Here is a 27,668-nt window from a genome sequence, read left to right as displayed (position 1 = left end):
GGTAGTGAGGACATTAGCACTATATATAATTTGAAACCACCGTTGTTACTTGGATGTTCCCACGCAGGTCGGGTTCAACCCGAATTTGGATTAGGTCGGGTTAAGCTTTTTCGAAAATCGGGTTGGGTTGGGTTGGGAAAAATCAACCCGAATTGGAAATTGGGTTGGGCTGTTGGGCAACCCGACCAGACCCGAAACCCGAATTTGGGTTCCATCTGAAGAAGTTCTGTATATGTGTTTTTCTTTTTCAATATTGAAATAGTCTCCACAGTCCACAATGGACGGTTTGGATAATCCTATGGTGCGGGCCATACCGTACTTTAAAAAATGAAGAGTGTGATCATCAAAATATAGTAGTGCGGATAACATTTCCCTTTGTTAATTGTTAGTCCCTGTTTGGTTTGGATTTTGAGAATCGATTGTGAGTTAAAAACTGATTATTGATGACTGACTATTGGTTCTCAAAATCCAAAACAACCCGGCTAAAGTTGAGGTGGTCAACAATTGGTACCATATCAAATCGGGTCAACCCGACCCGACCCAACCCAACCAAACCCGAATTGGAAATCAGGTTGGGTCAGGTTGAGGAAATTGCAAATCGGGTTCGGTCGGGTTGAACCCAGTCGGGTTGGAAATCGGGAACTACTTTTCCTTATTCACTACGTGCGGGTCAAATTACGGAAAGTTTAATATTACAAATGCAGGACACTTGTAAAAATATTGACGAATTCTTAGCACCTTAAGAGGAACAACAATTATGGAAACCACTATGGATATTATTTTACGGGCACAACCTACTTATGTTGTTTTCCATCACATGGACGGTTTAGATCAACCTATGATGTGATCTGTAGTTAGTATTATTAATGTGAGTGAGACAGGAGACGTGGTGCAACATGGTGGGCTCTTTTGCACCAAAATAAATGTGGTCGGTGGGTTTTACGGTTTTACTCCAACGAAAGATAAATATTAGTCTACTCCTCGGAAAAAGATTCACATGGATCATGTAAAAACCCCAATCTGAATTACTACCCGTTCGATTAATTAGAACGGTCAAGATCAATTTCTCACGAGCACGTGACTTCCAGCTACCGTCTAGTCGTGTCCCTCGTGACCTCCGCCCACAAACACCATTTCTCGTCGTGGGTTATATGAATTATGATTATATCAAGGTGCAACGATTGCCACGTGTCAAGACCCCATGTGCTTCTGCCACGTGGCTTTGTCAAGAATATACTCTAGAAGAAAAGACACTCTAAAAATACTAGAGAAAAAAAGGAACTCCGAGAAAGAAAAAAAAAGAAACTCTTTCTCCCTCTCTCTGCAATGGAGGAGACCAACGGAAACCGTCATCCATCCGTCACCGCCGTTAGTAATCCGACGGTATTCAGAGGAACGGAATATTCTCCGTTACACACTCCAATCGCTTTGGCCATTTGGCTCGGAGCCTTCCACTTTAACGCCCTCTCCGTCATTACGGCGTTCCTCCTCCTTCCCTCTCCGTTCGCTTTCGGGTCCGTTCACTTTCCGTTTCCTTCCCCCGTTTGGTAGAATCCTTTCATTTTCTTTTTACTCCCTTTTTAAGTCTCTCTTTTTTTTTCTCGTTTCAGAATTTTTGCGGTGCTTTTATTCTTAATGGTGATTCCTCTCAATGATAAAAACAAATGGGGGCAGAAATTGTCCAGGTAGCTAATTTTAATCCCATTTTATTTTAATTGTTCATCATTTCATATTCCTTGTTCTTTATTTTCTATTTTTTTTATTCCTGAAATGGGATTACGTGTTTTGAAAATTCAGATATATTTGCAAGTATTCATGTGGGTATTTCCCAGTAATCCTTCATGTGGAGGATATTAAGGCGTTTGACCCAAATCAAGCTTATGGTAAGTTGTTCTCTATTTTTAATGGTCTATTTTTTGGGGTGCCTTTTTATTCTCATATGGTTGTGATATGGGTTGATTAAAAATTTGGAGATTGGGTTCTTGTAGATTAAATTTTTTACAAGTTTAATTTTTTTTTTCTTTATGTGTAAGTAGTAGAAATTAGTTTTTAAAAATGAATTATGTTTCAATTTTTAGAGGTAAGTGAACAAATAATGAATTATGTCTCAATTTTAGAGGTAAGTGAACAAATTGAAAATGTGTTTTTTTTTGTGTCCATCGAAAAGCAACTGCCTAGGTCAGTCAATGCGAGTGGTGTGTAGCTTTGTTTGGACCCAGGTAGAACTCACCCTTAAAATCTAGCAGTTAAGGGGAGGGTGCCCGAGTCCTTATAAGCCCATCCACATCCATTCACTTTTCTGATTCAGGATCTTTGTTTTTGCGTGGAACCCCCGATGGGTTTGTGATGGATGCACGGGCGTGCCACTTTTATAAAAAAAATCCAAAACTCAATTCTAGGGGTAGTCTACTGATTTCCATCCCCTGAGATTGGATTTTAGACGATTGAGAAGAAGAGAGGAACGCCACTTCTTCCTTGGGCTCTAATGCCTTTCTAGACAAAAGGAATTTTTCAAAACGACGTGATGCCAAAGTGATGTCTTTGAATATCGACACACGCAGAATGTGAACGACATGTCGACACACGCATAGTGTGAACGACTCGCGTTGAATGTCGATTCACAAAGAATGCAAACAACGGCATCGATGCATGTAGAATGCTCACGACTAAAGATTGACAGGCATCCGTTTAACCTCCTGACAAAGCAAGACAGACAAACGCCAGTGCGAGGGATATAGAATTAAAGAAAGAGGCTCACCTGAGAAAATAAATCCATTTCGTCGTGTCTTCAATTCTTGGGGATAAATTACAACTACTGAAAAGTAAAGGTACAAATTCAAAAAAAGTGAAGTGAATGTAAAGATAATGCTAAGACATTTTTTATGTTGGTTATGGGACCTTTTCTCATGATGCAGCCATCTCCTTATATAGTTTCTCTCACAAACTACTTATGGCTTTTCCCGCAGTAACTTCCACTTTGAACATGTCACCGCTACTTGTAACTTCCAGTTTGAATTTTGAATCTCAAAGGTCACCCTATTTGAAAATAACTACGATCATTCCTCTATCTCTACATAACTGATCAAGAAATTCAAAGACGGCTGTAAACAGTTTTTAAGTTTAAGATCGAAATAAGAAGAAACATCGTTTTTTTTGTTTGTTTGGTGGGTATGGGCTTATTACTCTTACTCTTACACATTGTTAGTGAAAAATGGGGGGAATCATAAGAAACAAGGAGCGCAAATATTCGTTTAATAAAGTTCTGGTAAAACAAAGAAGGATCCAAGAAAATTCCTCAAGGAACTGTGACTGACAAAATTGAGGGCAAAATGAACAGGTTCAATACGATCCTAAATTAAAAAGGGTATAACTTGCGTTCGTGCGTGTGTGTGTGTGGCTACTGATATTGACACTACCATGTTTTGATAACTCACACTGTCTTTTCTTATCTTTATTGGTTTCTGAGAGCTTTTTGGGAATTGTAATAGCCCTTGACATCTGCTTAAATAATAAAAGACAAGTTGAGTCCATCTTATTATCAAAACATGGTAGTGGGAATATTAGTAGCCTATATATGTGTGTCTTATAGGAATTAATTTAGACAATCCAGCAGTATTTATTTGTCTCATTTGGGTTGTTATACTCATTTGCTTCTATGTAATTATTTGTCTACTTAATATTCTTTTTGTTGAGTTGACCATATAAATAGGGAAACTAACAAAAAACCCAAAGCATCCTTAAGCATCCTTGCTGGCCTAATGTGTCAATCATATGCACAAGACAACCCCTCAAAACTGCAAATAGACAAATAATTACAAAGAAACATAGAAACAAATCACATGAAGGGTAATAGGATGCGTGGATGTCGATTATGCATCATGTTTGATGGACGTTGCACTTATACAGAACTAATAGGATGTGTGGATGTCGATTATGCATTAGGTTTAGACGAAGGGATGCCTACTACATGCTATTTGTTAACATTAGCAAGTGTGTCTATTTTATGGAAGACTCCACTTCAGTCCATGATTACCTTGTCAATGACAGAGGCAAAGTACACGATATGGGGCTGGAGCAAGGGGTTTTTTGTTGAATTGTGAAAGTTGGTGTGTTAACATTTAGTGAAGAATCGAATGTATCATGCTAGGACTAAACATATTCATGTATTGCATTACAAGATCAGAGAGTGAGTGGTAGATGGAAGCATTCACCTGAAGAAAATACATATAGGTAACAACGACCAAGTTCAATCGTTGCCTGGACTTGGCCAACCTCACCAAATGTTGATGATTGGCGGGACAAGCCTTAGAGAGAGAGAAAGAAAGGGTCTCAATTGAGAGGGTTTCCTATCTAGGGCGGTTAGTTGGAAAGAAAAGAAAGAAATATTGGAAACAGGTTGGGTTTTCTTGGTTATTCGGGAGATCAAGAGAGGCCCATTGCGTGGGAAAACATGAAAGGAGAGAGTGGTTGGAGAAGATCACACGAAGGGTTTTGATGGATCAATCTGGTTTTAGAGTGATCAGGGTGAAGCCATTGTTATTCTTTCTTTTTCTTTTTCTTTTTCTTTTTATAGTGAAATCTTTCTGACTTGCCCGTGGACGTAGGATACACTGAACCACATAAACATTCTGTTCTCTGTGTGATTGTTTTATCTTGCTTTTGCTTGTGGTTTGGATCAGATTTGGCCCATCAATTTCTCTGCACTTTTTTTTTTTATGTAAAGCCTCCTCATATTCAATGACTTCATAGTAATTGTTTCATTGATCCTGCTCTCTGTTTCATGCAGTTTTTGGTTTTGAACCACATTCAGTTTTACCAATCGGTGTCGTTGCTCTTGCCAACTTTACGGGTTTCATGCCTCTTCCAAAGATCAAGGTCCTTGCAAGCAGTGCTGTAAGTTTTTGTACCAGGACCCAATCGAATGCCAAATGGACTTTCTTATATTTTCCTACTTTTTCGTTATTATTTAAAAGAAAATAAATATTCAGGTGTTCCATACCCCCCTTATAAGGCAAATATGGACGTGGCTAGGGCTTGTACCTGCTACAAAGAAAAATTTTATTTCGTACCTAGCAGCTGGATATAGTTGCATCATAGTACCAGGCGGTGTTCAGGAGATTGTTTATATGGATCATAATTCTGAGGTATTTTTTTATTTCTTGGATAATGTTTGTGTTTCTTAGTGTAATCCTACTTTATTGGGGTTGTCTCAGATTCTCCCCACTTTCTTGGGATTATATAGCATGTGATAAAACTATATTTTCTTCTAAACTGACCAGTATGAATAGGATTTTCCCCCTCGGATACCACACGATTTCCCACATCTGTAAAGATTGCTCGTGGTTCCTTTTCAAATATGCATTTCTTTCTGAGCTGTCTAAGAACAACATGAAATTTTTCCCTTTATTATCAAATGATTTACCCTGTAGTCAAAATGATGCAGACATTTTCTATTTTCGGAATTCACGCTTTGATTCTTCTGAAGTAGGCCAAATACCCACACCAACCTGCATTGAAACAATCTACTTCATAGAACAAGACCATGATAGAAACTGAAAAGAAAAGCTTATATTCATTCCAGCTCTAGGCTGCTTACCACTTCTTATTCTTAATCAAGGTTCTTTGTCTTAATTCTCTTCTTAAGGACAAACGTGCTTAATTGAATTCAAATAGAAATAAGTGGGTTTTCTTTATGGAATCACCAAGGTGGTGCTTTGTCCAACTGAATCACTATCATCTTAGGGAGAGTCATCGCCAAATTACAATAGATGGCAAGATGCTGAGGGCTTAATCAAAAGAGGATTTCATATTAGGAAGTTATGCCTGATGGATTGGCCTTTGGCCACTTTAATAACTCCGCATGTCAATCGTCTGCATGAGTTAACTCCCTTTTACCTTGGCTGTGTTCTCATCCAAGTCTATTTTTGCCCTACCAAGTCTATTTAATGTAGAGTTGGCAGCTTCAATCATTGATTTGCCCTAGTCGACTCCCTTTAATTGTGGCAAAGTTCTCGTCAAGTTTTTAAATTGTCTTTTCCATCAAATGTCACTCACTACACTTGTTAGCTCTTCAAGAAGCAAATTCCCTCAGAATACATAACTTAGGTCAGTTGATTCTTGATATGATGAAGAAACTTGACTACATATCTGATCAGGACTATTACTTCAAGTAGACTTTTAATGGCGGATCTGAGAGGTTTCTCCTTTCTATGAGAGAGAGGGCCCATGCAACATAGATTTTTTTAATTTTTATTTTATTTTTGAATGGCAAAGCAATTCATTTTTAAGAAAAGACCAAGGTGGTCTAAATAATTACATAGAAGAGAAAAAGAAAATACAAGGCAACAATATATAGCATCCCCTTCTCCGGGTTAAAGGCCGAGTTCAGGGCATGAGGAAATCAAACACCTCCAAACCCTCTTTAGAGACGCCTTCCCTAGCAAGATTGTCAGCTCCACTATTTGCGAAGCTCCTCACATGCCGAAAATAAATCTCATGGCCACCTACTATGTCTTGAATCTCGTCAAAAAAGAAGAAGCAAATCTACACGGAACATTTGAGGATATGCTAAGCCAACGGTTCACATTGAGAGGGTCCCCTTCCACCACTACCTTATCCAAGGTTTCTCGCTCCAGGAGCTTGATCCCTTGAAGGACAACTTGCACTCTGGCTTCACTAGCGTCTGCCACCCCTATGGGACCTGAAAATGACCAACTTACTAATCTCATTTCATCTCTAAGAACACCCCCAATACCTGATGGGCCAGGATTCCCCAAACTAGTCGTCAAAATTAAGCTTTAAAAATCCGAGATCAGGCGGGACTCAATCCTGCACTATCTTGGGCTCCTGATCCGAACTAAGGCAGATCACCCTCCACCCATGCCAAAAGTCGAAAGCGGACGCAAATCTGAAGCAAGGCACAATCTTCACCCATGAGATCGTGAGGGCTACCACTTTGGTAAAAAGATATTCACTACTCTTTGCATGCCCTTTATATAAAAAAAAAACCTCTTTGCATGCCCTTTGAATACACGGGCATTTCTTTCTTTCCATAACAACACCCATATTGCTGCTAGGAGTGATACATTCCATAAACCGACCCCAACTAGTTTGGGAAAATACTTAGTTGAGTTGAGTTGAGTTGAGAATGATATATTCCATAAGATCTTCCCCTTTTTTCCTCCAAGGGACCAATGACCAGCTTTCCATTAGGTCTACTAGTTTGGTAGGAAACACTCATGACATGCCAAACCTATCCAGCAGTCTACCCCACACCCCTCTGGCCATCCTGCAATGCAATAGCAAATGGTCGGCTGTCTCTCTGGCCTCAATGCACATCACACAATGATCAATGATCAGCATCTCCTGCAGTCCCGTTTGCGCAAGAAATCCACAGTTTGAATTCTATCCAGAAGACCGGGCCACCCACAGAAGGCACAAACTCTAGGCGGTGCCTGGAAGGTCCAAACCTTGGCTAGTCTTGAGAGCGAAAGGCAAGACACGAGAATTATTTTGCAACAGATAATTATTTTTTGTTTTCCCCTTTTTAAAGAAATGGACTGCACCGCCTCACCAGTTTGCAACAGAAACCACAAAGCACTTCAGTGGAAGTGGCTACTATTTTGGGTGGCAATAACAACCCCCATAAACAATTGAAGGATGATTTTGTGCGAGACATACAGAAGGATTAAAACAATGTCATTTGTGTATAAATACCAAAAAAGAAGACGGATGATTTTGGGTCTTAAATTGGAGGCTGAAGGATTGTGATTGGTCAATCTGATATGTAAAGGTTCCATCCAAACAGTTGTACCCATGTGTCTGACATAAACTTGGATAGTAACTTAGATGCTGAGCATTTTAATTGGCAAAAATGATACTTTAAGGTTCCATCCTAACAGCATTATCCTGTCTCTGACACATTTCTGGATGTTTCCTATTATAGATCCCAACATTCTAGATCAGTTCCATTGTTGCTCATCTGTTGCTCAGTATGTAGCTGACTGAGCCTGCTGAAATTGCATTGCTCTTTTATTTTTATGGCATTGAGGTCTTTGTCTTTGTACCAACTCAAAGGTCACTTTGGCCGTTCATCTCCTTTGTCATTGTGACTGGACAAGCTTTGGGCAAGGATTTAAATGTCGGTTTTGGTGGAAATTTCAGCCGAAATCATGTTAAACCTTGATAAAAATTTCCACCAAAATGGTATAAAATTTCGGTGGTAATTTTAAAAAATTTGGTGGAAACTTTGTAAATAAGGGTGAAAAACGAAATTTCAACCTAAAATTTGGTGAAATTTCGAAATCCTGTACTTTTCCGATTCAATGTACTTTCGGTTTTGGTCCAAACCGACACCGAAATATTTAGGCCGAAATTTCAGATTTCTGCTGGAATTTAAAACTATGGCTTTGGACTCATTTCCCTTTGGCGCCAAGATATGAAATGTTACCATGAGTCCCTACAATGACTTGCAAGTGGCTTGCTGATGTGTCAACTTATCTAATGTAGGTTTCAACTTTTCACAATAAATTATTCTCTTAGTATTTTATCCTGCTGTCCCTTTTTTTTATTTTTTCAGGTTGCCTTCCTCAAAGCAAGAAAAGGATTTGTGCGTATTGCCATGGAGATGGGCCGGCCTTTAGTTCCAGTTTTTTGCTTTGGTCAGGTAATACTATTTTCCAAAATTGTAAATGCATGTTCAGAAACTTTCTAATTGTGTATAGCCATCTATTTTTATCTCACGATTTCCAAAGTTGTAAATGCATGTTTAGAAACTTTCTACCTTGTGTATAGCCATATGTCTATGCTCTGCTGTCTTGGCCTCTTATTTGTATGTCGTGAGTTGCATGGGGCAGAGTAATGTCTACAGGTGGTGGAGGCCAAGTGGGAGATTGTACACCCGTATTTCTAGAGCAATCAAGTTCACTCCAATTGTCTTTTGGGGTATTTTTGGGTATGTCTAAATCTCTTATTTCCATTTTGCTTTTATGTAATTTTGGAGATGAAAAAGACTAGGGCAATGCTTTCAATCACAATCTAATGAGCCACTCTAAGATGTGGACATATCGCGGAGAGAGTTTAGCTTTTTAGGGGTTTTTTTTTTCAATGGTGAGAGAGTTTAGTTTATAATGTCTATATTCAGTATCAATCTATTTATGGCTTCATGCTGATGGCTCTGTTTCTCATAGTAGCTACTTCTCTTTGTGTAGATTACCTATACCTTATCGGCGTCCAATGCATGTTGTGGTGGGTAAACCCATAGAGATCAAGAGAATCAATCAACCAACCATGGAAGAGGTATGAAAATTTTATCCGTGTTCTTGTTTGGTTTGTGATTATTCATTATTTATGTATTATATCTATTTATAAGGAATTCCACAACCTGCTATTGAAGACTTACGCAAATTGCGCATCGGCTCTGATTGGATTTGATAATTATTCATCTTACACTATATAAAATCGGAAAACTTGGGTTGGCATGTCCACTCCTCCATGTTATTTAGTACTTTATAGTTTTATATTTCCCTATGATGCAAATTCCCTATAGCTATTAAATACCTATTGCCAGTTCTTACTGAGGCCCACCTTTTGGTAAAATTCCACTTATAATTTTCGTCATACACATTTAGGGCATGTTTGGCCACCATGAATTTTTTTTTTTTTTCATGATAAATTGGCGCCTCCAAATGCTGAGAGAGGGGTTCGGCAGGTGAAGTGGCTAAAAATCAGGAAACACAATACAGAAACCAGCATCTCCAAGTGGTGAGAAGGGGCTAAAAATGAGGAAACAAAAAAAAATCTACTCAAAATCCTATCGACTGTTCCCTGATTTTTTTGCCACTTCCCATTGCCGGAGACACTGGTTTCCTGTTTTTTAGCCATTTCACCCTCATCTCCACTAGGAGACACCAATTTATCATGAAAAAAAATTCACGGTAACCAAACGTGCCCTTGGTAATTACATCACTTGGTGGGTTTGGTTATTGGAAATGCATTGCATTTGGAGATCAAATTCATTGCTCTTGGTGGGTTTGGTTATTTGAAATGCATTGCATCTGGTGGGTTTGGTTGTTGAAAATCCATGTCAGTTGGTGGGTCTGGTTATTGAAAGTCCACTGCACTTTGTGGGTTTGGTTATTGAAAATCCATTACACTTTGTGGGTTTGGTGATCATTTATGCAGCCTATAATGGAGGGACAAAGACAATCGCATCCCTTTTAGAGAAAGTTTGTGCAACTTATCTAAGTTAACTTGTTTTGTTTGATTGGGCAGGTTGCTGAAATTCACAGCCAGTTTGTTGTAGCACTTCAAGAGCTATTTGAAAAGCATAAAGCCAGCGCTGGTCATGCCAATCTCCAGTTGAGAATTATTTGATAGGGAAATGGTATTGCTTGAAATGCCTCCTATCCTTATGTAATCTTCTTATAATTGTAACCTTTAATTTAATCAGCTGTAACTACAAGACACAAGGCTTCCCATGAATAGTGGGATGCTTTCATACACGCCTGTGCATATTTTTATGTCTCCCAATAGAATTGGGATGATCTCTGTACAGATATTCACTTACTATTTCTCGTGTGTATCGTGGCAAGTTTTAGTGCTTAAATTGGCAAGTTTTACACTTGAACCAACCTTGTTCAATTTGTTTTCCTACCTTCAATTTATGACAATATCCCTCTAAATTAGCCATAATCATATCATTTCCCTCTAAATTTGGATGAGAAAAAAAAATTCCATAGAAATTTTTTTTCATCAGAAATGTTTTTCTTGCATCCAAACCCAGAAGAGAAAGACAACCGATTTAAGGACACATGAGAATATTCGAGAGCATTTTGCTGATGCAGAAATCTTACAATTCAGGCAGTATTAGGGTATTCGATCTTGTAGAGGTTACAAGTTGTGGGGACGGAATGGAAATCTTTGGATAAGCAGTTCCTAGGATGGGATTGGCTAGTTTGCTTAGATAATTTTAACTTAGAAAAAAAAAATCCATGGTAAACAAACATCAGCCTATACATTTGGCATAAACCAGTGGGAGGAAGTACTTCAATTATCAAAACAAGAACAAGGATTGTCACATATGGGAAAAGAGCTTCCATTTCTAATTGAATCCCTGGACATAGAGTACATATATGGTATCCCAAATCAATAGATACTAACCACCCGATTGGATACTTTCGCCCATTAATTGTGGGTATTTCAAACTTTGGAAATAGAGGAAAGAGGGGCAGTATCAATAAGGGAGTGCAGATATCATCTCTTTGATCATTTTCACACTAAACATGCGCCCTGTTTCCCCCTGCAAATAATCAATTCATCTATAGCCATGAATATACATGATAGGTCTAGACCATTCATTTAGTGGGACCCACTATTTTGACCACATCAAAAGAACACACCCAAAAGGTACTACATAAGAAGAAGCCACTTACAGTCAAGTGTACAAAAACTACTTCAAAGGGTCTTACCACCACCTTTTGACATGAGAGAAGCAGCAGCAGAGGCAGCAGTAGGGACCACACCAGTTAAAACCCCTGGTTTTGATAGATGTAAGAGCCTGGAAAAGAAAACATCAATAGAATTAATAAACACAATGCCAAAACATCAATAGAATTAATAAACACAATGCCAAAAGCTAATTAACTGGTGAGAAGCTTAGGCAATGTCGGGCAGCCATGAAATTTTTTTCCATGGAATATAAGTTTATCAAGTTGTTGTAAGATAGGGGCGAGGAGGGTGGGAGAGAGAATATAGAAGGTATGATTGAGAAGAGGGTGAGAAGTGGCTTGAAAACAAGGAAAAGAAAAACTATACTTAAAATAGAGTTTTTTCTCTCCATATTCTCCTCACACATGCCCATTCAATTCTCTCCCTCTCCAACTCTCTCACCACAAGGTTTTAAATTTCGGGTTTGGCGTCCGTTTCAGCCATCACCGAGACTGAATATTTCAATGTCGGTGGAAATTTCAACCAAAATCATGTAAGAATCTGGCAATAATTCAAATTTTTTAAAAAAAATATTCCACCGAAATGTCTGAAATTTTGTTGGAAATTTAATAAATGTCGATGGAAATCATGAAATTTAAATGGAAATTTTGTAAAAAATAAGAAGGGCGTAAAAATGAAATTTCAACCCGAAATTTTGCTGAAATCTTGTAATATTCCGATTTCATGTGAATTTCGTTTCAGCCCAGGCCGAAACCGAAATATTTCGGCGGAAACATTCCAAAATTTAAAACCTTGCTCGCCACTTGGTAATCTAATATTGCATGAAAAAGAAATTCAACGTTGCCAAACATGGCCTCAATGAACCATAAAAAAATGGGAGAAGCCCGACTTACGGTGCAAGATATTCGCAAAAAGATGAAACTGCGGCCACGACTTCATTATAGTTATCTGCGGATGCGGTGGCTGTCACTTCAACTAGTTGTATACCAGGAGTCAATGGTACAGCTTCTTCGATGGCGTGCAGCTTTGGCATTTTATTAGCTGAAGTAACAGTAATGGTGATGCGAGTAGCTCGTTGGAAATGGAACATAAAACCGACCCTTAAAAGTTCGTGATCCAATTTGTAACCAAGAGCATAGAAGAGGCGTAGCACATTCTTGCTTGCTTTGCTTTCCACCACGGTGCGAACCAGAACTGAGATTTGCTCGGCACCAGCACCTCTCATGGCCCCACCAACATGCCGAACAGTCCTAAAAGTTTCACACATCCAAATTTCATAACAGTATATTCAATGCAATCCAGGGGAGAGAAAGAGAAAAACATGGAAATAAAAATCCTAGAAACTAAATACCGAGGAAAGAAATCCCTAAAAGTCCTAATGTGCAAATATGTCTCTTATCGGGCCTATAAACTGCATCAGCATTTAAATATGATTTTGCAAATTGCTCTGGCAGAAGGAATGAATGTCTTACCAAGTTGGTACAGGCTGTTCCAAATCACACAAGAGGCGCACTTCTGAAGGTACTGCTCCTGGAACAGTAAAAGACCTTCACATGAGAGGCAGCCCATCAGACAAGGATTGACTGCTGTGAGAAATACTTACCAAGGTTTGTTCCACTTTTTAGGCACAACTCATGAATCCTGAGACGTTCCTTTGGAATGCCACAAAGACCCTGAAGAAGAATCTCCAAGGCTTCAACATGCTGCACAACAAATATCCACATATTACAGACTGAAGAGCACAAGAATCTTTCCACCATTCAAGGGTATAATGGTCACCAGAAAACTTGCTGCTAATGGATACCATTTACCCATCTATGGTCATGGTTCAATATCTCTCCATTTCTCCTTATCGTACTCTTAATTCTTAAAAATGTTCTTTTGTTCTAAAGCTATCTGCAAAGCAGAGAACAACCTAACTCCTCCGCTTGGAGATTAGACAACCAATGTCAATATGTAGTTACATTTATAAAGCAACAAACCTTCTTCACTCAGTCCGTTTCTGCTCCCATTGATGATTTTGCAGCTCCCTCTGTGGCCTATCTATTCTATTTTATTTGGTCTCTGTCCCAGAATGAATTTTGAAAGGGAAAAAAGAAGCAAAAAACAAATGTGAAAGAAGAAACAAAGTACTTTCTACGGAAATGAAGCTACAGTGAGAAAAATCAAGCAAATCATCGACTATTTCTGCTTTTTTTTTCTTTGACAGATTAGAACTTAAATCTTTTGATTTTCTTTTCTTGAGGAAAACCTTAGAAGCCATACAAAATCTAAAGTTCTGAATCAAAACTTTATGTTTGGTCTTTCAATACGTCATAGCAAGAAAGTAAGTTATACATAATGTTTCAAAATTGTTGCAGGTCCTCATGTTACTTGGGCAAATAAGTATAAGAGTTAAACCGATAGAGCGAGAAGTAAGCATAAACATGACTCCCATGTTTCAAACTCTTACAAATACACCAGTTTAATGGAAAATTTATCAAATTTATCAAATCATACCTGTGACTCGATAATTCCTTGCACTACGCACTCCATCTATCTTAGGTTAACTATATCCCCATCCACTATATCCAACAAAGTAGTCGAATAAAATGGTGCAATTTATTCCCTGTTTACATAAAACAACGACACACTATAAGAAAAGCACAAGAAAAAGAACACAGCAGGACCAATATCTCACTAAAAAATTAAATATTGAAATTTTATATAGATCAACAAGTCCCGTGCTAAGGGTATAAATCAAAGAATTTTCAATGCTCATAAACTCCGTTTAAATTTTCAATGTTCATAAACTCTGTTTAAGATTTAAGAACATGAATCTAAAAGGACATAACGTCAATAGAATTTTGGAAAAATTCTTCCCCACAGTATTTGAGAAAATAGTAATTGGTCTCACTATTTAAAGCATATTAACCAGGTTCAAAGGTACACCCAGTTCACGAATGGATTTGTGGTTCGCTACTTGTGGAATGAACTCAATATGTTGAGTAAGGTTAGCTACTTAGTTGTCTTAATTGTTTGATTCACTAGTTTGTTCATTTCTTTAATTTGATGTGTTTCGATCTGCTAATCTAGCTTACTATGGTCATGTGATTTGCGCCATCTATCCTTTTTATTGATGACATTCTTTTCTATTAATTTCCATTGATTATGTTTCCTACACAACATCAAAGTCTTTAACTCCCGTTAGAGTCAATGTTAGTTGATTATTGCCCATTAGGACATCTTTAGATAGGAGTGTGTTTCTTAGTGCTGTTCTAGGTCTTACGAGTCTATCCCAGATCCTTTGACTGTCAATTTTCTCGTGTTGCATCTTTCTATTCTTGTTTAGACGTCTTATAATCTTTCGAAAGTCCGTAGAATTGTTGGAATTTACACAAGAAAATTAAAAAGGTTTTTCTAGAGATATGTCACCAAGGGAATGCTGGAGTCACTTGCAGATTAGAAGTTGCCTCGCACGGATGTGTCTTTAGAGCAACTCTATTTTAGTTGTTATGCTCAAAGACGGCCAACAAAGCTCAAAATTCGCAAAAAATAAGGGTTTGAGAAAGGAGATGAGGAGCAGAAGCAAATGAATTTAGAAATCCCACTCTTAGGGGAAAAGGAGTTGAACTGCTCAATTATCCTAATGAGAACTTCCCCAAACATCAACGAACACACATGTCCTGTGTACTAATTGGAAGACCAGGAGAAAAATCCGTGTCAATTAGATGGCTTAGCGTAGCTCTTCACCAAGGCCAACAGCAGTGCAGTGATCATAACAGTCCATCTGATGGGCCCCATCTTGAATGAGTCAAAGGCATTAGAACAATGGATTTTTGCCCCTTTGAACAAGGAATGTTACCATTTCCTTTTGCAGGCCATCATCGATGTTGGATACACAGTTTCTCCTTCACTGAATGTGTACTTTGTGGAATATCTTACATGGTTGGAATAGTCCATTTTTGCGATATTCATATTTAAGGCCCTGAATTTCACATGAAATTCAATGAAAATGCTATTCACACTTCACTATGATATTTATTTGTAAGTACTAATGAAAGAAAAATCACACGAACTATCCTCCCTTGACTTAAAGACCTCTCTTCTTTCTCTACACTCGCGCCATATACTTCATTCTACTCTTGGGGCGAGAGAAGTGAAAAAAAGGAAAAAAATAAAATGAAAAAATACGCACCACACTCTTTTTTTACACTTTCTAATGGGAAACGATATTGCCATCCCTTATATTAGCCATTTCATCCCATTTTTGTTGTTGTTTTTCGTTTTATAATTGGTTCAGGTGGTGTTGTCTCTGCCTCTCCACTCCTATGTTGTCTCTACAATGTCTCTCTCAATTGTCAGACCAAGTATGTTTCTCAACCAAAAAATAGAAATAAAATTTCCAAGAAAATAAAAGATGTCATTCGAGCAGTACAATATTACATTCTTTAAAAACATACAAGATGTTGCCCAAACAATCAAAAGCATATTTCATACTATTCACAGTATTAAGCTTAGGGCCCATTTGGATACCTCATGTTTTGTATTTGGATTTGGAATTGAGTTTTGAATACAAATTGAATAGATTCGCCAGCTCATGTTGAGGGAGACAGAGGGGGAAGGGGGTACTTCCTAGTGGAGTGGAGAGGTTGAGGAGCAAAGAGGGTGAAGGAAACAGCTAGATCTGTGGATTTCCAATTACTTATTTCCACAGCATATTTGGAAATCTGATTTTTTTCCACTGTAAGTCGCTGATTTGGAAATCCGAGGATTTGATCCAGATCCAAATCACAATGCAAAAAGGGCTGCAAATGTGAGAAATCCAAATCAAAATCTTCTCCGCATCCAAACGGGCCCTTAGTGAATTTGAAACTTTTAGTGAAAGTAAAATCACAGCATCCAAACACCTAGTCAGGTTGATCTAAATAATTGGAGCAATTTTTAAAAGGAGACTCATCAAGGTAGAGTGAAGCCAAACTATGTCTACAATTCGCAAGCATGATTCTTTAAGGTGGGTTCCATTAACATGACATCAGCATCTCAAAGAGGATGTATCATTCAATTGAAGGACCTGCACATCAACAATGTATTTTTTTTCTTAACTGTGCATTTGTAGACCACCAATTGACAATGAAATCAACCTATAAGCAGTATTTCTGGATATTATCATAGAGAGAATAAATCTTATTTATAATTAATTACTATCAACAAATCGCACTGTGAATATCGTTTTTATCCCCACCGCGACACATAGTATTACAACAGAGATTAAATCTTGTTGATAATTTTAAAAGAGGCCATCTAACCTCCAATGCGATGAAGCAAACTAAAGGTTCGTTGCAAGGCCTTGGTTTTTGGATTCAACGAATGCTAAGATAAAATGAAGGATTATTGATTGGAAATACAACCACCTCACAAACAATTCATCTCTCTCTCTCTCTCTCTCTCTCTCTCTCTCTCTCTCTCTCTCTCTCTCTCTGCCACGGGCCTTGGTTTCTAAGCCACTTGTGCTGAGGGAGCTCCTTAAGCACGTGCTTAGAAACACTTTTCTTATATATATATATATATATATATATATATATATATATATATATATATATATGTGTGTGTGTGTGTGTGTGTGTGTGTGTGTGTGTGCGCGTGCGTGTTTCCACTCCTTTTTTTGTCTCATTGATCTAAAGACTAGCCCCAGTCACTCTACTTAAGCCCAACCCTCAAGTTGCATCGCTTTTTCCTCTTCCACTCCATTTCAATCCCCACAATTCAAGCTCTTATGAAGGGGCTGGTTTAATGAGGGCAATGTTACCACTCACCCACCTAGCATACTAGTCACTCGTCATTTGTTGCATGCGTAACAGCTACACACATTTTTCCATCCCTGCAAAATCCGTGGTTCTCCTCTCTTACACTCAAGCAATAGCTCCCCCAATATTTATATTGTGATGGTGATGTTGTTCGCATTCGGGTGCTCGGAGGTGAAAGAATTGAAGAATGAAGCAAGGTAGAGAAGATAGACAAACAGGCTACAACAAGGAGATGTGGCGAGGAACGGTTCGAGATGGGGGTTTGATGATGATGCCGTTTGCATTCAGGCGCTCGGATGTGAAATAATCAGAGAACAGGATGAGAACAAGGAGTTAGGGAAACAAGCTACTTCTCCTCCTCCTAGATGAGGGTTCGAGATGATGGTTCCATACAACAACTTGAAACATGCTTCATGTGCTTAAATGGGGTTCTCTGATTTGTAAGATACACAAGGGTAACAGAAGGGATCATAAGTCAATCGAATGATTGCTGATAGGGGTGTAAACGAGCCGAGCTTGGCCAAGCTCGGCTCGGCTCGTTAAGCTCACAAGTGAGGCTCGGCTTGGGCTCAGGCTCGAACCAGGCTTGGGCTCGGCTCGGTCAGGCTCGGCCAGGCTCGCGAGCCTTACCGAGCTCGGGTTATATTATGTTCACACCCCTCATCTTCCCTGGACAGCCCTACTAGTGTAATTTGACTACTTTTTTTGCACAATGGGGGGTGGTCCTAGTAACAAATGGGGTTCCAAAAATGAAGTGACATATTTTGCCCCCCCCCCCCCTTTCACTCCATGGACAACCCTTTTAATGTATATATTAATATATAATATAAATATTTAAATATATTAAATTCTTAACGAGCCTTAACGAGCCGAGCCGAGCCGAGCCGAGCCTGGCCTAACTCGGGCCAGGCTCGGCTCGTTAAGGATTCGAGCCGAGCTCGAGCGAGCTTCCGAGCCCGAGCCAAAATTGACACCCTTAATTGCTGACAACGTCAAAATATGACCATACCCACAAAAGAATGAAATTGCTTGATTGCTTGCTTCTTCAACCTTCATTGGCATAAAATTATTGGATGAAGTTACCAGCTATCATCATAAAGGACTGATGCAATCCCTGTTTTAAACCACTTGGGCAAAGATTTTCTCTTACCAACATAAATATATTGTGGTAAATGAAGCATCCCCCTCTTTCAACCTAAAAGAACAGAAGACTCAAAAGAACAAGAAAAATGCTAAAAAACTGGTATGCCGCGGGGACCTGATTGGGTCTGTTGATCAGATTAATGGCCACAGGTCTGAATCATTTCCATTTTTTTAAAGTAGACGATTTTATTGATAGCTTTGAAACTTCATGCAGTAGCGAGGATGAGGCATTGCTACAGAAATCCATAAGTTCCAATCAAAATCCCATTAAAGCACGCCACTTGAGAGCTAGGAAACCATAATCTGCAACACAGTAGGCAGATATGAACAACCTGCAAATCCTCTCCATCACCACTGTCTTTGGTCGAACGTAGGCATAATCTACTCGACAAGATCCCTTACTTCCTGGATGATATCCGCTAGCTGCCATGGGCCGGTCACTTTGTTGCTGGTCCAAGCTAAAACGTTTGCCAAGTCACCTTCAATAATGAGCAATCCTGATCCAAGCTCCACGAACCATCCCAACCCCCAGAGCAAGGCCCTTGCCTTTGCTTCGTTAGCATCAAAGACCATGGTAGGACTTGAGAAGGATAGAAATGCAAGGCTATCTGAATTGCATAATAGTACACCAATGCCCACCCGTCTTGGGTTCCCCTTTGTGCGTCTATCAAAGTTCAACTTAGTCCAACCAGCAGGGGATGGAGACCACTTCGGCAACACTTTAACTTCTTTCTTTTTTTCCCATTACTATCAACTTCCAATTGCGTAAGAACTCCCTGAAACTATAGATTAGTGAATCTTTACCACTTCTACACCAATGGATAAGGTCTGCCTTGATATCAAGCACAAGCTTTCTGCAACCACGCTCTTTGTCCTTGACTATACAAATGTTCTTTTCTTTCCATAGATGCCAAATCATCGCAAATGGAACCATCCACCACATTGCCCGAACCACCTTGCCAAAGGGTCCCCCGTTCCATTCCAATATAATGTTTTTAATGGAATTTTGGAAAGAACATGAGTCCAAAGGTTTTGATGATGATCACCCAAAGCCGATAGGTGAAGGAGCAATGCAATAGCGCTCCAATGTTTCTTCACTTAGCTTGCATAGAGGGCACCGACTTGTTAGGTGTATTTTTCTTCTCTTCAAACAATCACATGTGTTGATTCTTCTCTTAACCATGACAATCCACACAATGACCACTACACAAGGAGAGCTCGTGATTTCCACACCTTTTGCACATGATCTTCTTCAACGATGCCAACCAAAAAAAGAACGATCAAACAGGGAAAACACCGGCAGGGTTCGGCATCCACAACCTCTATTCCACAGAGCCACGAGATAAGTAAGAGGACTAAAGACACAAAAGGAGGATGGATAGGCTTCCTATTTCATTGTGGCCTAAGAGACCACGCAATGCTCCAACCCCCCCTCCTCCTCCTCATATAATCACTCACCCTCACCTCCCTATTGATCTCTAGAAGGTATAAGCTTAGAAATGCATGGCACAAAGGGGACTTCTCCTAATCAAAGATCTACTCAGATCATTGTCCCTCCACCCCACCCCACTCTAAACCTAACTAAGGGTTCATACAATGGTCTAGACCCATAAATAGACCTCCATTACCCAAGCCTTTTCCTAGTGTAGGGATTTTACTCTCCCAACCCTGCCCATATTTATCCCCTATAACTTGATGTCATGAAGCGACTTTCTCCTCTCTGAATCTCCAACAACTCTGTAGTACAGAGCGGGTCCGAGATAAGTGATCGGTAGATCTTCTGCTTTGCAACTCAATATATCAGTGTATCCCATCACTTCCTCCATTAGCAAGTTGATTCTTGGAATTGAACTATATGAGAAATTAATCTTTGGGTCAGATACCATCTGAAACCATTTAAAGATTCTTTTCATATTCCTCCTTCACATCCAGAAACGATAAAGAGGAACCATTTCCGTTAACCTCGCCTTGATCAAATGATCCTAGTCCCTTGATTCGTCAAGCCTTATTTAGGGTTTTCTCATGAAAAGTTAAACTGTTGATTTTGTAAGATTTTATACATGGGATGTCATTTTCATAATATACACTATCAATAGTCTCCCCTCCCGAGAATCGTTGTGTTTCTCCTAGCACGTACCATCGATGCTCCTTTCTGCCCCTGAAAGCCAACTCTTCCTCTCCTCCAAATTTTTATCCCTAAACTTTTCTCTATCCTTACTCTTTAGGCCATGTTTGGATTGCAAGAAAAATATTTCTAATGGAAGCCAAAGTGAGAGCAATTCACCAAGGGATAAAATTAATGGAACAATCACAATTGGCGTCCTTAGTGGTGGAAGGAGACTCCCTAAACGTGATTCATTGGTAAAAAATATCACATAATCACCCTTGGAGATTCGATACGCTTTTTGATGAAGTGTTTGATCAGATTGGTTCATCACCCATAGTTTTCCAACATGTTAGAAGATCCGCTAATTTGGTGGAGGATAGTTTGGCGAGGGATGGTGTCTCCAAAGAAGCCTTAGCTCTATTTGATTCCCTCCCTCCCTGATGTTGTTTAAGATTCTCCCCAATTGTACATCTTTCTTTTCCTCTTTGTAATTTGACCATCTCGGTCATTTTTGCGCTTAATATATTCTTGGCTATCATTCAAAAAAAAAAAAAAATTCTGATGGAAAATTTTACTTTCGAAATTTTTTTCTTCCCACAATTTAGAGGGAAACGATATGATTATAGTTCATTTAAAGTTATACTATCATAGGTTGAAGACTCCTTGTATAGGATTGGTTCAAGTCATCTTTTTTCATGTGTAAACAAAGTAGTGACTTTACAAATATTTTTTCTTTCCAAACTTATTCAGAAAATTCCGAAGAGCACTAAAAGGGAAGAAAGGGGCTTCAGCCATTGTTTGGGTTCTAAATCCGGCCAATCTCCCGCGGATCCAGCGAGCATTCTTGTTGAATTGAATTCGGACATTCGGATATGATTTTTTCGAATTCGGATATGAATTCAGACATTCGGATATGAATTTGGATACCAGACTCGAATTCGGATTTAAATTCGGACATTCGTTTATGAATTCGAATTTGAATCCGGATAAACGGATACAGATAATATCCGTCGGATTCGAATTCGGTAAGAAATAATAAATATCCGTCGAATCTGAATTCGGATACCGATACTGGCTATTCTAAACGAATTCGAATTCGGATAGAGTAATATCCGATTCGAATTCGATCTGTTTACTCCCCTACTCCCAGGGAAGAATCCTGCTTCCTTGGGATGGACAAGGTAGAGAGTAAGGAACATTTAAAGAGAAGCGATCACGATTGTGATCACGAGAGAGAGGAATGGATAGAGACTTAAGGCCCTCATTGGATTGAAAAAAAAAAAAGAGTCCGAGGAAACTGCAATTTCATAAAACCCATCTCAAATAAATAGGAAACAAAACGGGTGTTGTGGCATCAATTAAACTATAAAAAGAAACCTAACCGATTAAGCAATCTCAGGCATCCACAATGACCAAGCCAAAATACAGATCTACATCATTCTAATCAATATGATTCACATATTAGCTTTGAATTAAAGAGACGAGAAATAGATTACTTGAGTATGGGATCCAATATATTAGCTTCTGGTCTCTAATCTCGATGCTACACTTGCGGATTGTGGTGGCAATGGAGATGGCGTGTGATGGGGGAGATGAAGTGGCGAGGGTGGAGGTCCATGGTGATCAAGTAGCGGCAAGGGAGCTGCAAATCCTCTTCCTTATATTCTCCTCTCTCTCTCTCTCTCTCTCTCTCTCTCTCTCTCTCTCTCTCTCTCTCTCTCTCTTTGGAAAATGAGAAGAGCCCCCTCCTTTGATGCCCTTATTGGATGGGTTATAAAGGAAAATGATATTCTCTCTGGTGGAGTTAGACGATGATGGTAGTTAAGGGAAGAGAATGGTAGATCTAGGGTTTAATGGAGGTCAATGGTGATGGTGATGATGATGGTGGTGTGAGGGCGGCTAGTGGAGGGCGACAAGGGAGGGCGGCAGATCTGGCCGGAGAAGATGGGGGCGGCTAGGGTTTCTTCACAGCAGCTCTCGCCTCTTTTTTTTTCTTTTTTTTTCTGGATACTTCTTCTCGTTTTTTAGGGTTTTGAGAAATTAGATTGTGTATTTGTGCAAGCCATTTCATTCCTCACCCCCGCCCTTTAACTTCATGCAACCCCCCATGTAGTGTATTTCATTATTTATGACTTCCTTTTACTCTTAATGTGGCTGTCCATAGCAAACAACAGGGTTTTGAGAAATTAGATGGTGTAAGCCCTTAGTCCCTTGTTTCTTAAAAAGTACTATACGGACACACTATAGGATGATCCGTCAATGTGATGGGCTACAAAGAATATAGGTTGTGCCCAAAAAAATCAAGATGATCCAAACCGTCCATGTGATGGGCCACAAAGTAAATAGGTCGTGCTTGAGCCCAAAAATTCATTTCTATAGGATGATGCCAACCCTCAGATCTCTATAGGAATGCATATTGTGGAAATCTCCATAGATCGGAGGGCTAAGATTATCTCATGGAAATGATTTTTGGGGAAATACCTATTTATGTTGTGTTCCATCACATGGACGGTTTGGATCATCCTATGATGTAGTCCATATAGTACTTTTTGAAAAATTTCGAGCTTATAAGGGCTTACACCAAGTAAAATCTCATTTACAAATATATTTCCTTTACACACTTTTCCACAAATTACAACAATCCAAACAAGGCCAAGCTAGTTAACTTCAGATAGAAATAATTAACCCCTCTAAGGCTCAAGTAACCATATTCTATCTAAAGTTAACTCCTTGTTTGGATTGTTGTACAAAGGGTGCAACTTGGGTCGGGCTCAACCCGAACCCGATGGGTTCAACCTGATTTTGGCTCGGGTTGGGTTGGCATTTTCTCAAGTTGGGTTGGGTTAGGGTTGGGAAAAGCCAACCCGATTTAATTTCGGATTGAGTTAGGGTTGAGGTCTTGGCAACCAGACCTGAACCCGATCTCTGTCCTCTAGTTTTGTCATGTTTTTCTAGGATTATGCTTTTTTCCTTGTGTTTTTCAAATTTCCCAAAAATTAGTTTTTCAGAATTTCCCAAGCTTGGACTACGTCAACCGAATGCTAAAGGGTATTTTATTTCCCAAAATACTCTCAAAAATTGAGTTTAAAGCGAGATCGGGTTTGGGTCTGGTATTTTGGGAAATAATTTTTCGAATTTCCCAAAATTTTCGAATGTCCGTTTAGGTTAGGGTTGAGGTCTTGCCACCATTTTCTTCTTTACTCAGTTTTTTAGAGTATTTTGGAAAATAAAATACCCTTTAAAAATTATTTTAAAAAAAATAAAATGAAACCGGATATATGAATTTGAATGCAAATCCGGATATCCGAGTTTGAATGCGAATTCGGATATACTGATACGGATGAGGATATTTGGAATAAAAGGATGTCCTTGTCGGAATCGAATGTTAAACGGATCGAATGTACCATTTACCATATTCGGATCGTTAAGAACCGGATATCTCCTAAACGGATTCGGATAATATCCGCTTGAAGCGGATTCGGATAATATTCGCTTTAAACGGATTCGGATGCGGACGGTAATCGAATTTTCGAATATCCATTTACACCCCTACCTGGGAGCCTTCGATTCCCGCTTTCGATTCCCGCTCTGGCAACCTTGGTCCATCCTAGATTTGGGTTTCGCCTCATCCTCCCAACAATTCACGCAAAAGTGTTACGTGCCCAATTGGCGGTAACACAAATAAACAAGGAAAAGGATAGAAAAAGAGAAGGGGAATGATTGATTCAAGGCAACTGGACCTCCTAACAGTTCAATTCGAGGCGAACTGTGACTTTCCTAAGAACAAAGTTTCTTTGTTGCTGTAAAATTTTCTGCTTCCCCTTTTCATTGCAATACAACTACTTAAACACAACACAAAGGTCTGTCACATCACCATCCCATTTACCCATTTACATGGCACATAACAAGTAACCAACACCCGCAAATCTAAAATGCATAATCCTACAATAACCACTGTGTACTAAGGCCCTGTTCGTTTCAGATTATGGAAACCGATTGTGAGGGCCAAAGTGATTAATAGACCCAAAATTAATAATCCTAAACGAACAGGGCCTAAGAAATCAATCAATAAATAGCAACGAGATGAGTCCTTGATTCTGATAGTTAAGATCTAGGTTTCGTATGTCAGTGAGAATCGGTTGATTTACACAGAGAGAGTTACACATTGAGTTGGAAACAGAGCAAGAAATTAGGGTCAGGGCTTGCCTGATATGGAGATTTTCCGCAGTGATGGAAGCGAAGGAGCTCTAATGGCATTCGAGGGTTTGGAGTCGAGCGTCTCAGAAAAGAGAAAACCCTATTCGCGCGAGTTTAGGATTTCGAAATGAAGACAAAGGAAGAAGAGATGTGCAGTAAAACGTCTTTCTATTCTGCCATACTTTATTTCGGAAACTGATTTATATTCGCGCCCCCCTTTTTGTACTTCGGACCACCCCATCTAGGTATCTAGTATCACCGGCCACTGGGAAGTAAAAAGTAAAAACAATAGGAAGTCAGAAGGGGAGGAGGCAAGCGTTTCAGCCAATTAAAGAGACGTGATATGTTTTAGTTTCGATGAACCGAATTTATGGTTTAGTGTTTAAAGAGCGAGATTTTATATGGTGTGAGCCCTAATACTCCCGTATTTCTCAAAAAGTACTGTACGGACCACCATCATAGGATGATCCAAACCGTCCATGTGATGGAACACATCGTGAATAGGTCGTGCCCCGAAAATCCTAGCCACCCGATCTATAGAGGTTTCCATAATATGCAGTTCCTCTATAGATCGGACGACTCAGCCTATATAAATGATTTTTTGCGTACGCTGAGGCCCAACACATAGTTGTTAAAAGGTTATTCTATTTCCCAAAACACTCTCTTAAAGACGAAAAGACAATTGGGTTTGTGCTGATAACACTTCCCCTTCCGCTCTGTTTGGATGCTTAAGCATTCTTTAGTGAAGCAAAGCCATGAATGTTTGGATGCAAGTTAAGCATTCTTTTTTTTCTTTTTTTTTGTGGCTTGGGAGAACGAGTAATTTACCTATACATCTCTTCTTTTGTGGCATATTTCATATGTAAATGGTAGTGATTCTTACTCACGTTTCTTGTCTGGAAATCTCTATAAGTATTTGTGCGTTACTTTGGCAAACAGACATCACCAAGTAATCCAAAAAATGTATTTTTTTTTCGCTTGGGGATTGCTTGAGGATCCTTTGCATGTGGCATCCAAACACAACCTTAAGACGTGATATGAAGCATTTCTTCATATTGTTTTCCTCGGAAAAATGACACATTAGAGGCCTTCAAATCACCTAAAATGTCCTCTGTGGGGAAAATAATATTTTCATGAAAATTGTGTTTTAGATATTTGTCCGGAAAATTATTTCTACTGTTTGGTCCACAAATTTCAGTTTTTAAAAATTTTAAATTCCATTGTTTTGCTGATACGGGATGACATTTTCATGAAAATTTATCTAGCCAGATTTACCATTAAATGTGAGTATTCAATGTAAATAGTTTATTATCTAACAAGCCTTACAGTTTTAGTTGTTTGTTGATGGAATTTAACATTTTTTTTAAGTCATGGGATGTAACTCCTCCAAAGAACTTGTTGGGAAAATTGCCATGTTTCCCACGATACCCAGTTTTGGTAGGAAGCAAAATAGGAAAGAGATCCTTTTTAAGATTTACTAAACCTATAAGCCGTTTTAACCTCTCACCACTCTGTGTTGCGGCTGCAGAGAGGAGGCACTGGAGAGAAGAACTCAAGAACGTGAGGGGGCTTTTCTCTCCTTGTGTGTGGCATTTGCAGAGAGGAGGCAAGGGAGAGGAGCATGAGGGGGATTTTCTCTCTTGGTGAATGGCGGCTACATAGTCGGGGCGTGAGTTGAGATAAAAGGAAATAAATATGAAAAAAACCAGAGAGACCTAGTCTTTTCTTGGTTTTCTCTCTTGGGATTCTTCTTGGGTTTTCTCTTGAGTTGGTTTTGTACGATCCTTTTCTTTTTTTGGGTAGGTAAGCTAGGATCGAGGACCTCAAGGTTGAGAAACAAAGTCTCAACCATTGAGTTATAGGCAAGGTTTTAAATTTCGATCGAAATCCGAAATTTCCGGTTTTGATGGAGAACGAAATCGAAATTGGGTAAACCCAAAACCTTATAAAATATTGAACGAAACTTTGTTATCATTTTTCCCGAAATTGAAGGGAAATCCCAAAAAATCTGAAATTTTAACATTATTTAATATTCTCCCGAAATTTCAGCTGAAATTTTACGACGAGATAAATATCAATTTATTGGTTTCGTCTGATTTCACCTGAAATTTCACCAAATTTTCGGTTTCTGTGAGTACCGAAACGCATTCCGAAACCGAAATTTAAAACCATGGTCACAGGCCCAACCCACGTCTTGCATGGTATTGGTAGAGGAGGAAGAAAAGGGCCGTGGATTGTGGATTTTGGGCTGTGATCCATTGCCATCGTTGTATTTTGCTTTCCATAGTGGAAGATCGTGCTATCTCTCATGGACGTGGGTATCCTGGTCAAACCACGTAAATCTCAGTGTGTGCATCTCGTGGTTTGCTTATTTCTACTATTTCATTTCCTTTTGCACGTGATCAAATTGGATTTTGCGTGGCAGATTTTTCAACATAACAAACGAACCACCTCAAACCAGCTACATTAGTGTCTTCTTTAAATTCATGTCTTCCATTAGCTTTATTATCTTCTTTACATCCTCCTGTGGACCCCGATCCAAGAGAACAGGTGGCGAAGGACGCGAGATCCCCCTGCAATCCTCAAAGATCTCCACATGTGAAGGAGAGCTCTCAAAATAAGTGTCACTCTCACAGCATAGCATGGGTGACGATACAAAACGAATGAGATACATCCTGATCCGGAGCCGAGGGCTCGAAATCGAGACGTACCTAAAAATAACTCAGAGTCGCCATCTATGGATACGCCATGGAACCAAAATAAATGCTCTGTCTGCAACGGATAACTAGAGATACAAAAGGTCTGTGCCTGATTACGAATGGAGAAGGTCCGAAGAGCACCCCCAGTTCGTCCGAGTGCAAGCACTTGGTCTCTTATGTCATTAATTACTAACCTCGAAGAGTTTTGGGTGAAATCATGCGAAATGGGAACGAAATATCCCCGAGAATGTGTCTACCTAATCATGCATGACTCGGGGATGAAATAAT

At 39.2% G+C, this 27,668-nt stretch overlaps 2 protein-coding genes across 6 annotated transcripts in view; one reads left to right on the top strand and one right to left on the bottom strand.

The window, feature by feature from the left end:
* Positions 1-27,668, bottom strand: part of LOC143845978 (mediator of RNA polymerase II transcription subunit) — a 36,596-nt gene that overhangs the window by 4,014 nt on the left and 4,914 nt on the right. For 2 of the 5 annotated variants that reach the window (XM_077354381.1, XM_077354380.1), the window contains exons 2-6: positions 13,948-14,056; positions 13,052-13,151; positions 12,921-12,978; positions 12,342-12,698; positions 11,033-11,557 (exon numbers count right to left, since the gene is read on the bottom strand). In XM_077354381.1, coding sequence (XP_077210496.1) covers positions 11,455-11,557; positions 12,342-12,698; positions 12,921-12,978; positions 13,052-13,151; positions 13,948-13,983 — 654 coding nt within the window. In that variant the 5' untranslated portion in view covers positions 13,984-14,056 and the 3' untranslated portion in view covers positions 11,033-11,454. Of the gene's footprint in view, positions 1-11,032; positions 11,558-12,341; positions 12,699-12,920; positions 12,979-13,051; positions 13,152-13,947; positions 14,057-21,980; positions 22,145-27,668 lie in introns of those variants that run through there. The other 3 variants (XM_077354382.1, XM_077354383.1, XM_077354384.1) reach the window with 3 other exon arrangements.
* Positions 1,268-10,641, top strand: LOC143846169 (diacylglycerol O-acyltransferase 2D-like). Its single transcript, XM_077354589.1, has 9 exons — positions 1,268-1,514; positions 1,611-1,685; positions 1,798-1,883; positions 4,787-4,893; positions 4,989-5,144; positions 8,579-8,665; positions 8,856-8,953; positions 9,210-9,297; positions 10,273-10,641. Exons 1-9 carry the CDS (start codon positions 1,327-1,329, stop codon positions 10,372-10,374), a joined length of 987 nt encoding a protein of 328 aa, XP_077210704.1. The 5' UTR covers positions 1,268-1,326; the 3' UTR covers positions 10,375-10,641.

This window comes from Tasmannia lanceolata, unplaced genomic scaffold, assembly GCF_043159265.1.
Source record: "Tasmannia lanceolata isolate RefF3 unplaced genomic scaffold, GAP_Taslan_0.1 ptg000015l, whole genome shotgun sequence".
NCBI lineage: Eukaryota > Viridiplantae > Streptophyta > Magnoliopsida > Canellales > Winteraceae > Tasmannia > Tasmannia lanceolata.
This window is presented reverse-complemented; position numbering and strand designations above follow the sequence as displayed.